Here is an 11,869-nt window from a genome sequence, read left to right on the forward strand (position 1 = left end):
GTTCTTATAAGATTTATTGCAAACTATTCTTAAAGGTTTAAGTAGAATTTTCAGGATAAAACTGCTGAATTGAACAAAAGTTTGAGTTACACAGCTCCTCTGCCTCCTCTGGTACAATCACTTCAAGTAGGTGAGTCATGGTCCTCTGCCTTCGCTGGTGCCGACGGCAAGAGAAAGTCCTGAGATGGACACTTGGCACTGGGAAATTGGTACTATTAACCACAGCCCATGACTCATTCTTGTGACAGCAGCACCTCAGGGACCCTGGGGCCTCTGGTCTGGGGCTCACTGCCATTGTCTTGTGAAATCTCTCTCCTGTACTGGGGGATGTGAAGTCACCAAAGCCACAAATTCAGAGATTTAAAAGATTGGTGAGAACATGGTAGTGCTGATAGCCAGACAGAAGGAGAGTGGGGGGAGTGGCTGCAGGGATCCACCCCAGAGATCTGCCCAGTTAAGGAAGGTACTTGCCTGACTGAGGAAGGCAGGTGGGAAGACACCCCCTACCCCCCACCCGCCGTGCAGCTCAGGTTAGGGCAGTCTTCTTTACAGCAACCACTACAGACAAACTACTTGTGTATTGTTTAATATTCCTCTTCCCTACTAGACCAGTGCCTCCCCTACCCTCACCAGGGGACATTTATATGACAATGTTTTGGGTTGTTGCAACTAGGGAGGGGTGTGGCACTGGCATCTAGTAGGCAGAAGCCAGGGATGCTGCTAAGCATCCTACAGCACAGGCCTCCCCAAAAAACGAATTAGCCCACCCAGAATGACAACAGCACCAAGGTCGAGAAACCCAGCTTTGGACTAAAGTTCTCGAAGATCCATCTGCCTCGTTCAGCACTTTATCCCCAACACCTAGCTGGGAGCCTGACATAAAAGGAGGTTCTCAGCCTGCATTCACTGAACACAGATAAGCCAGGCCTTCCTGTTTTTCAGCTGTTTCCCTGAAGTTACTGCTTAGGAACCAATAGGCACCCTCAACCCTGTGCACACTGCCCAGGACCTATTATTTCCACTGCTTGAACATCACTAACCCTACTTCTGAACTGCAGATGCCTGTGACCTGAAAACATCATTAGGAAGGGTTTACATTCCTTCTTCTCTTATCTCCCCACTCTCTCTCTACATCGAGATCTACATGTATATAGCTTTGCACCTGCATTTTTGAGAAGGGAATAAATAAAAGCGTAGGCATTTTTCCTTTCCTTATACCTCATATTTTGGTATAGTGATGAGCTCTATTGAATGCGGTCTTAGCAGCAGTAATCATTGGATTTATTTTCAAGGATAGCCTGCACTTCGTGTGTGTGGGGGTGATGGAAGAGAGGGGGTTTCCAACATAATGAGCATTTTTTAATGGAAGTAGAGTTAATATAGAATATTATGTTAGTTTCAGGTGTACAACATACTGATTCAACAATTATATACATTACAAAATGGGCACTGCAACAAGTGTAGTTACCACAATGAGCATTTTTAATGCAATTTGACCACCTTTTAGGTTGTATGGAGAATGTTTATCTTTTTGAGGATATAATTCTAGATGGCTCTGGAAGTTCCAGCAGAGAGCTGGCTCAGTGGAACTGTGTTTAGCCCATCAAAAGAGCAGCCTGAACTCTGGAGTGCTCCTTTCATCCCTTTTTCTAACAAAGCCACTTCCTGAACCAAGGAGCTTACATTGTCTCACAGTGGCAAAGATGCTCGGCCCCAGCTTGAATAAATGTGTGGAATATTACAGGGTGGGGTGTGTACAGTCCAGCTCTGCCTGGCACACACTCAACTCACAGTGGCATGATGAGCGTTGAGGGCATTGTGCATGCTCAGCTCTTCTCTGGACGAACACACTGTAATAATTTCTTTTGCTCCCTTAGAAATTCGCATGCAACCTACCCACTAGAAAGGGGAGCAATTCATTTAAGCAGCTCTAGGAATTGACCAAATTGCAAGCTCTTATCATGTTAAAATCATTGTTTTAAATTATTATTCTCTGTGTTACATGATTCAGTTGAAATTGCCAGAGAGCAGGAGGAAGGGTACTCATGAATGTGTATGTAGCGGGGAGTGAAATGTGCATGTACATATTATTATGTTCTTCTGATGTGTGTTTCTGTTGACTTTTTTAACAAAATTAAGTGTTTCGTTTTTACTGTGAAACCCTAAGAAATAGCCTTATTCCTGTTCTCTGGATGTTTTTGAGGATATTGCTCATTACATTACGCAGTAAGCTCTTTATGGACTCCTGAGAGCAATTTATTTCTGATCTAGGACTCAAGAATAATTATGATTCCCCTGAGTTACTGGTTTATTTTCTATGTTAGGGACAATAAGTATATGACTGATTGGGTTTTGTTTGAGAATTGTTAGAATGTTTAGAGCAATCTTACTACACTGATGGATAGTGGCTGCAATGGGGTATGGGGGGAACTCGATAATAAGGGTGAATGTAGTAACCACATTGTTTTTCTTGTGAAACCTTCATAAAAGTGTATATCAATGAAACTTTAATAAAAAATAAATAAAAGAATGTTTAGAGACCAACTTATTGCCCACTCGTGTACAGCAAGGGTTGAAAAGTTCACTGTAGACTCAATCCTGATTGACTCCATGTCAGGATGTCCAAATTATTTTTCGTGTATCTTTTTTATCTACTTCAAACTTATCGTTTTTGTTCCATGTATCCCGCTAAACATCCAGAAATGTTTTTGGTAGAAGGTAGGGGTTTAAAGAAGTAATTGTGTTATCATAGGCCATCAGAAATCAGGCTTATTGGCTTCTTTCTATTCCTTTCCAGATTGAGATGCTTCCAGATGGGCTGTTTCAATGCAAAAAGCTGCAGTGTTTACTTTTGGGGAAAAATAGCCTGATGAGTTTGTCCCCTCACGTGGGTGAGCTCTTGAACCTCACTCACCTGGAACTCATTGGTAATTACCTGGAAACACTTCCTCCTGAGCTGGAAGGATGTCAGTCCCTGAAGCGGAGCTGTCTGATCGTTGAGGAGAATCTGCTCAGTACCCTTCCTCTCCCTGTAACAGAACGTTTGCAGACATGCTTAGATAAATGCTAACCTAAAGAGAAAATAATCTTTGAAAGGATGCCCCAGGGCGTTAAATGAGAACTGAAGTTTCCTAAGTTATAAAGGTGAAAAATGGGTATAATTATGACTAACTACAACCAAATGTCTTATTAAAGCAACTCAGTATCTAGCTTAAACAGGATGAACAGTGTCAACACTGAAGTTTTGTGAATAATTGATTTTTAACTTATTGAGACGTAAGAAGTATACTTTGGGGGTGGAACGGGAGACATGAAATCCTTGAATCTCCATGTTGCAGTTCTTACCTTGAAGCTTAGCTACTCTTTTCCTCTCCCTCCCCCATGCCCCATTTCTTACTTGCACATTTGTTTTAACTGACTTCCTGTTTTGAAATTTATCACCTAGACCATAAACTCATCAACATAAATTCCCTTGATGTACACTCAGCACTGTCTTTGATTTATGTTTTTAAATATTTTTAGGCAGGGTGCATTGTGCTTGTAAGAATTCCTTCTCGGCTTAATTTTTACTTCCTGTCTCAGCTTGCTTACATCTTCCTTCAATGTTGTTTTCTCCTAACAACAGAGATGAACCCTGAGAAAGTGCCGGCTTTTGGCCTTTGTGTAGAACAAGAGTAGGATACTTAGGACATGTCACTCACCCTCAGGGCTTCCTGAAAATTAATGTATTCTCTAAAATGTCTTCTTGTGTATCGTCAAGGCTTTTTTTATTTGCTCATAGTTTATATAGTAAATGTAAAACATATACATATTTTCTATTATATAATCTTGGATTCAAAATCTGTGAGAAATTTTGTAACGTACAGGGAACACGTGCATTTCTTCAAGAATTTACAATTAATATACTTAGTTTTGGCTGCTTCTATTTCTCATATTTGTGTGCATTCTGTTCCAAAATGTTTTTTATTCTGCCACTATTTACTTTGGATAACAAAAGCCTTGTGTCTTGTGCCCTAGAATATTTGGGGAGTTTCCTATATAAGAGGATGGCTGCATCATCTACCTCTCTCTTCCCTCGTTGCTGTGCTATTGTACGGGTACTATCCTTAATTACTTCAAAAACTGTGATGGAGGGGAGAGGTACAGATTTGGATCTTTAAAACTGGTTTTTAAACTCTTTGTAAAAGAGTTAAAGCAAAATATTTTCTCCATGTGCATGATCTCTAGATATGATTATAATGTAAAACACTCAGCCTCCATTCAGTATTTAAGATGGGTTCTCAAAGCTCACAGAGAAGTAGATCCATTTAACTGAAATTCATCTCATGACTTTGAGTAATTTTTCTGGAATACATTTTGCTCTTTTTTATAAAGAGCTTTGTGTTTGGCCTTTTGTTATCATGCATACTGTAAAGTGAACAAAATTGACGGACTCATTTTTGAGAAATGTATACTTTTAATGTGATTTTCTCTAATGGGTCTAGGCGTTATAATGCCATCTCATTTTGGGTGTAACTATGAAGTAATCTAACTGCATCTGGATAAAACTGGAAAACACTATAGGTAATGAGCACTGTAAACAGGGAGTTGTGATGCGTGGTATGTTTTTCTTGCTTTACTTGTTCCACAAAGATGAAAGTGAGTCTTTAAACTGTAGCAAAATGTAGCTTCTCTCCCCAGCCACACACCCCTGGACTAAAGCTCTGAAAAAAAGAATTGTTTATGTTAAATGAAATTTGCATAATATTAACTATAAAAAACATAAAACACCAAAAGCTGCCTAAAACATTATCATTTATTATGAATTAGAAGAACCAGTGTAAAAATACAATCCTCACCAAAACTTGCCTTTAGTCAAAACTTTGAAGTTCTCAGGGACCCAGGCATAACTGACGGAATTCAGAAAATAGATTCTGACTATATCTAGGGACTATATTTTGTTTTTTTTTAATGTGAGTTAATGGTCAGTATTTCACAACAGAATTGTCATGTGTACTGATTTCAATGTTACATAGGATTATCCTGTTTTGGATGTGAAAATGATACATGGATAGGTGTTTAAATGTTTTTGGCTATAGAATTAGCCATAATTTGTATGAAAAAATCCCATCCTCTCCTATAAATTTCAAATTTGCTAACATTCCCCTCACAAACTAGAACTTCTCCATGACTAATCATTAGTTCTATTCACCTGCAGAAATCATTGGTTAAATCTTTCTTAATCAGAGCTCTCAGTTTCTGGAAACACATTACTATCAGGATCATAAATGAATATTATAAGCTGCTTTCCAAACACTATAGTTAGTGGTTCAAACTCTGCTGTTCTTGATGCCATAATTTTTAGATTATTTTTTCAATTGTACACATGAGTGTTTAGGTAGCTTTTGAAATGACAGAGCTCTGACGCAGTGAACTCTGAGACCATCGATTTGACATGCAAGAATGTGTTGATGCCACCTCTGCTGCACTGTTATAGCTGATCTTCATAATATCTAAGAGGATTTTATATGAAGAAAATGAAGTTTGTTCATGATAATCATGAGACTCTTGTTGGCATTTGATTTTGAAGAACATGAAGTTTATTTTCCAAAAAATAAATGTCAAAGTTTTCAGAACAAAGTTGATGGCTTATGCTGGCAACCTTTGGTTCATTTTATTTACATGCGCGCGCACACACACACACACACAGATAAGCTTGCACACATATAGACACACACCCTTATATATGTAGTAGGTAACTTTCTAGCTTTGGATGTTCAGTATTTTTTCCAAAGTAGCTAGAGGTTGTCAGTTAATGCTAGGATGTTCTTTTATACTCATTACTAGTAATCATGGAGTGTTCTATTCTCTTTGTTATAATATTTAAAAGAAAACTGAATGCTCAGCCTTAGTCTGAGAACCGAAGCAGTTTTGAGCTTCCCTGGAAAGACACAGTGTTCTCCCCCTAACTGCCAGCAGGGTACATTTATGTGGCACATAGACACTATGTTTTCATTCTTCATCCTCAGTCTTAACTTTTCCCCCAGGTGTCACCATATTTCACTGTCACTTAACAAATGTTTGTGTTAAACAGGGTAAATAGAGATCCCCCGGGATCTTGGCACTGTGGTGTAGCTCCAGTTAGTGTGCTGTGGTGAGCTGCAGAAAGTTATTTGCATAACATTATCATTTGATAGTGAAAATACTTGTTTCTGTTCTTCATGTGTTCCATGATTCAAATTTTGTATGTTTAATGAAAATACTGCATAGTATTGGAAACCATTAAAATAATCAACAGTTATTCTGTGGATTTCTAGCTTTCTTTCCTTGTGTTTTCAATAAAAGGCTCTTTCCATCTTAATCTGCTTAGCATTGTTCTATCCTCTGAGGTATTGTGTTTTCCCTCATCACTCACTCCCCTCCTTAAATGTGATCAGCACTTGTATAGTAACATATATTTGTGCTAGAGAACCTGCAGTGATACTTGGGCATGTGTTTATTTGAGGGGAAGCCAGAGCCTCTAATTATGCCTCTCATTATGCCTAATTGAGTAGTTCTGCTTTACCCATCCCTGCAGTATTCAGAGCTGATCCACTGTCCCTCAACCAACCAAAAGCATGAGCATATAACTCTAAGTCCACTTCGTTTTCAGGAAGTACATTGCATCAGAATCTGTTTTTATTTCTTCATGGAAACAAGGGGAAGGCTGGTGGGAGAGGGGGAGAAGTTATTTTGCATCCTAGTTTGAATTATGAAGACATTATATACATGAAATGGCATAAATTAATAACTGTTGCAAAATGCCCTGGACATACTTATTTCTTATCTACAGCTGGATATGAAAGCTGAAACTGTGAAAAAACTGCTGTCCTATTTAATTGGTTTCTTCCTGTTTCTGGTCTCCCACTTCCACTGGGAGCTATCTTCTAAGTCTCTTTGGTAATGGACTACATTCTCTTCCACTGGTTTTTACATGAACAATGTCATCAGTGCTAAAGCATTAATACAGAGTATGTGAGCCAAACTGCCGAGATGGCTTCAAGTTGAACTGAATTCATAGAGAAGTTTTGCATTTGACTTGTATTAGATGCTACTGCTGAGAAAAACATTTATGAATGCCTCCTGCATGTTATATATTATCTCTAACAGAGATGGTGCAATTAAGAAAAAATACAAAGAAGCATAGAAGTAGAATGGATGTGTTTGTGTATATATATGTCATGTATAAACCAAAATATTTACGTCTATTTTTGAAACTCTTCAAATGTTTCACTCACTCAAATAATGGGGCCAGTCTTGAGACATTTCCTTTGGGTGGCTTCACAGGAAAGGCTAGTATTTATTTTATCTTTGTCACATATTTTGAAACACATACATAATCAGTTTTTGCTTCTGGTAATGAATTATTAGAAAATGTAAGATTTTGTTATGAGTTGAATGTTTTTGGCCCTCAGGTTTACCATGTAAATCTGCATTTTGGTGGTAAAAATCCTTTGCCTGAGATTTAGTAGTTTTTGGTAAACTTTCCTGTTTTTAAAGTATCTTTTGTGTAAAATAAAGATTCCATTTTTATAATAAATGACAAATAAAAACATTAAACATTGGAAGTGGACTGTACTAATTTTTACATGTGTACATTTACAGTGCCCAGGCTCCAAAAGTGATTCTCTTCCTCTTCCATAGCTCCCTGTGCAGTTGTGCTGTTATATTATTTACCAAGTGATAGATTACAGATTTACACATGAATCTCATAAGAGTAGTATGAGTTTTCAAAATATACTGCAATGGTCACAAAATAGGAAATACCCAAAAAGAGCTGGATTGACCCTAGAATACACTGGAGCAGGGATCTGTCACAATCCTAATAGGTCCATCTTTCCAATAGTGATCATCCTTGGGAGCTAATGTTGATAAACCAACCATCTCTCTTCCCTGTCTTCTTCTGGACTCTTGCTTCTCCAATTACTGTTAGTTTAACACTAACGTTGAATAGTGGACAAGATAAATAAAAAGTAATGAACTGCAAGACAACATTTTGAGAAGGTTTAATAAAGGGGTTAAACATGGAATTGGTAAAATGGGCATATGATAGTAGGGCCTTTTGAATAAAGACTTTCATCTCTCACACACACACACATGTACACACACACTTTCAGGAACACATTAGAAAGCAGATACGCAACTTTTTCTCTGCTGGAGGACAAAACTCAATATATACTGAACCAGGTTTTAAGGGAAAACTAACTGCTGAAACCAGATGGCCATATTTTTTCCTGTAAGGGTGATGCTTTAAGAAAGGCTTTCACCTACCTCCAGCTGCCTCAGGAATGGGAAATATATTGAGGAAAGGAAAACCAGTGCCTGACTAAGGCAATAGCAGCCATTCAGGGACTGCCAGGTGCTTTGGGCTGCTAGAGTTCTGTGCCAACAGCCTACAGGGCAGGGATGTGCCCCAGGAGCATGGCAGTAGTGTGGATTCATGTTCTTCAGTGTTTGCTTCCACTTTGCAAAATGAGTTTTTGAACATGCTGAGCAGGGCCTGCTGTGGAACAGAGAGGCCACATTGGCAGGGCTGAGGGCACGGGTCCCTTGTCTGGAGCTGCAGCTCTGTTTGGGTTCTGTCCCCATTGCTAGATTCTCTGAAATCCAGGGCCCTAGCTTGCTTGTCTGTTCATCTCATTCCTGAGGTCTCGAGAAAAGCCATTTATCTAAAGGCACAGTCACAGGAACTCACACCCTGTATTTCCAGAAGAAAATAAAATGCATATGCCAAAGAAAAATCAGAAAAATGTCATTTTTTAACATGTCTTTTTTTAAAAAAAATACAAATCTCTCTTTGCCCTGTGTTGTCTTATCCTTTAGAGGAGCTGTAAGTCCTGCCTCCTAAATACCAATGATTCTGTAGAACTGCCTTGTGCTACTGAGAAGCTTTTCAAATTATTTCTTATAACAAATACCTTAAATGTTGGATGTCTTTTTACACAGGCCTATTGTTTGTTCGGGTAAGGCTCAATATACCATTTTTTACTCTCTGCCTCCCTCTGCTGCTGAGATAAGAATCAAAAGCTTTCCCAGATTGTATTTTCTCCCTTTTTTTTCACTTTCTCCTTGCCTTGTCTTTAGTAAATGTAACCCCCAAGGTAAGATTTTGAGAATTCAGTCATGCTCACTTATCTGTGACTCCATCTCAAATGAGATGCACTTAGCTCCATGCAGTGTTCCTGGTACCTGGACCAGACTGGACATGTGGCTGCCCTGGAGAGGTAAGAATGTGGCACCCCTTTAAAAACATACTTTATTTATTCAATATGTATCTGGTAGAGATAGGGGAACTGGTTTTCTATTTGCAAAAATAATGAATCCCTACATCAGCTGCCTGATTATTCCCTTCTCCAAAAGCAAAACTCACAAGAGTGAGGCAGCACTTAAAGAAGATTGAGCCAGGCAGGTGCGAGGAGGGGCTGGCTGTAGGGTGCATGCGAGTTCTCAGCTCAGGCAGGTCTGTCCAGCATCCCCAGGGGACAGTCTCTTCCCCCAGGCCTCATGAGCAGGTCTGTAAGTTGCTGGGTCTCCCTTTAGTATTTCCTCCTCCAATCTCCCTACACAATTTCCCTTCTCTCTCTACCCCCACTCCCTCTGATCTCTCTCCTCTCTCTCATTCTCTCTGGCTGTGCTGTTTGGTGTCCTAACTACACACTCCAATCTTAAATATCCTCCCCATCACTAAATCCCATCTTTGAGAGTATTAAATACCCATCATCCCAAGGGTGATGTTTTAGTTTGTGCTCACCAAAAGAAATGTCCTTCAGTTATCAATATTCTGCCTTCCCAGTGTCACAATTCAAATTCCAAATAAGACACTTACTCAGTGTGCTGCATGGACCGGTTTGCAATTCCATAGGCTGGTAACCTAAGGAATTGCATATGCAAACTTGACTTAACTGGTCTCCAATTTCTGATTATTCCAATGACATTTGGTGTTCCTTGTAAATTAGTGTCCCAGGAAACTGTGTAAACCCAGGGGTACCAAATGCTACCCGTGTGAAGGAAGTTTCCCTTCACCTATCTCTGAACTGGGTTTGGATTTGCTTTCTTGTCTTATTGACTCTGTGGTGTTCCACAGAGAATGACTTAGATCATTCTGGGGCGACCAGAGCAGTTCTGTCATGCTTTTCAGAATAGACTGAGCCAGTCTCAGGCAATTGCTCTGTGCAAAGGGAAAGCCTGAACAAGTCACCAAGTGAAGGGGAACTGACTCCATCTGCACTAAGAGGAAAGGCTGCTGGGTTTGCGCTAATTGGTCAAAACAGTGCATCAGAAACCTGATTAATGGCTTCATAGTGAGAAAAGATAAAAATCTAATTATTCCATCTGTGCTCCTTCACCTTGGAGTCCGTCTCTGGAGGGAAACAGCTGTGGAATACAACAGTATCCTTACTTAGCAGGGGTTACATGCCAGGTAATCTGCTTGCTTCTTTACGTGTGCTAGCTCGGTCTATCCAACAAACTTGGTGGGTGTTATTCCCATTTTATAGATGAGAAAACAGTCTTAAAAATCCTAACTTTTCCAAGGTCTCATAACTGTTCAGAAGAGGAATCCTATTCAACCTGAAGGTCTGCAAAGCTTGTTTCTTCAGAGGTTTAGGTGAACACAACACCAGCACTTTCTCTCTCGCCCACCTTGGTGTTGGAAGAGAGGCAAATCCCACACCAGATTTCAGAGCTCACTGGTGTCTTCCCATCGGCTTTAAGCCCGGTGCTTCCTCCTGCTCCGTATCTGTCCTAGCTTGTTTCTGAGCCAGTGAGTCACATCCCTAATGCAATTCCAGAATTGCCGAACTTTCTAACTGGAAGGCTTTCTAACTATGGAGGCTTTTCTGAGGAGGAAGGTGGAAGTGGTTTGTTGGAGATCACAAACCCACTGTCTGTGGGAGTATCTTTTCACCTTCTGGGCTGGTTCTAAGGAGCACAGATCATCTGTATTCAGCCAACGGCTAGTGGAAGGGCCAAGGCTAGCACTGAGGGTGCCTCCTGAACCCCAGGCTTTCTGTTTTCCCTAACAGGCTGCATTCACCTTAGTTACAGCCTGCACCGTGAGAATAACCCCTTCCTCTGCCCAGTGCATTACTGGGCACAACACACTTAGGCTCCTGATCCCATTTCACTTATAAGAAAACTAGGCTCTGAAAGAGCCATTTCAGTAGTTACCATTATTGAGCACCTGCCACAAACTTTATAAACATCACTAATGCTTAAAGCATACCAAGGTAGGTGCTATCTATAGGAAAAGAAATAGGTCCAGGCAGGTTAAATGACATATTAGGGTATATATTAGAGGATATAGCTAGTATGTGGCAGAGTCAGGCTTTGAATTGGACACTATAGCACCAAATTTCTGCTTTTTGTATAGTGCATCCTGCCAAAGGCACACGGCAAGTGAGTGATGGGGTTGTGAGCACAGGCTAGGATTTTGACATCTATTTCAGTATTCTGTCCATTATAATAGGCAGAATCTGGATATTCTGCAAAAGAATTGATATGCCTGCAGGCACACGTGTATATACAAACACACCTTTAGTGTATGACTTCATCCAAAGGACTACTGTATTTCCAAACTTTATTTTTGAAAATGCATACTTTTTATTTTAATGTCCTAAACTAAGCTTTGAATACATTTACTCTCATTAGAAGAATGTGGTGGCATTCTGAATTTCAGACCCTATGGGAGATACTGGATAAAGGTCCCATCCTGTTAAAAAGGATTGTTAACATTCTGGTCTTTGTTTCAAGATGCAGGTGAGACCCGCAGGCAGTCTGGGTTGTAGCACAGAATTGCCACTTCAGCTTAACCCCCTGAGAATCCTGATTTATTACAGGGAAAGGAGAGCAG

At 39.9% G+C, this 11,869-nt stretch overlaps 1 protein-coding gene across 3 annotated transcripts in view; it reads left to right on the top strand.

Moving 5' to 3' along the window:
- LRRC8B (leucine rich repeat containing 8 VRAC subunit B) overlaps positions 1 to 7,582 on the top strand; it is a 69,718-nt gene extending 62,136 nt beyond the window's left edge. For all 3 annotated transcript variants that reach the window (XM_017654704.3, XM_036998327.2, XM_017654705.3), the window contains exon 5: positions 2,798 to 7,582. In XM_017654704.3, coding sequence (XP_017510193.1) covers positions 2,798 to 3,070 — 273 coding nt within the window. In that variant the 3' untranslated portion in view covers positions 3,071 to 7,582. The remainder of the gene's footprint in view (positions 1 to 2,797) is intronic.
- Positions 7,583 to 11,869: the final 4,287 nt, after the last annotated feature.

The sequence above is a fragment of the Manis javanica genome, chromosome 4, assembly GCF_040802235.1.
Source record: "Manis javanica isolate MJ-LG chromosome 4, MJ_LKY, whole genome shotgun sequence".
In the NCBI taxonomy this organism is placed as follows: domain Eukaryota; kingdom Metazoa; phylum Chordata; class Mammalia; order Pholidota; family Manidae; genus Manis; species Manis javanica.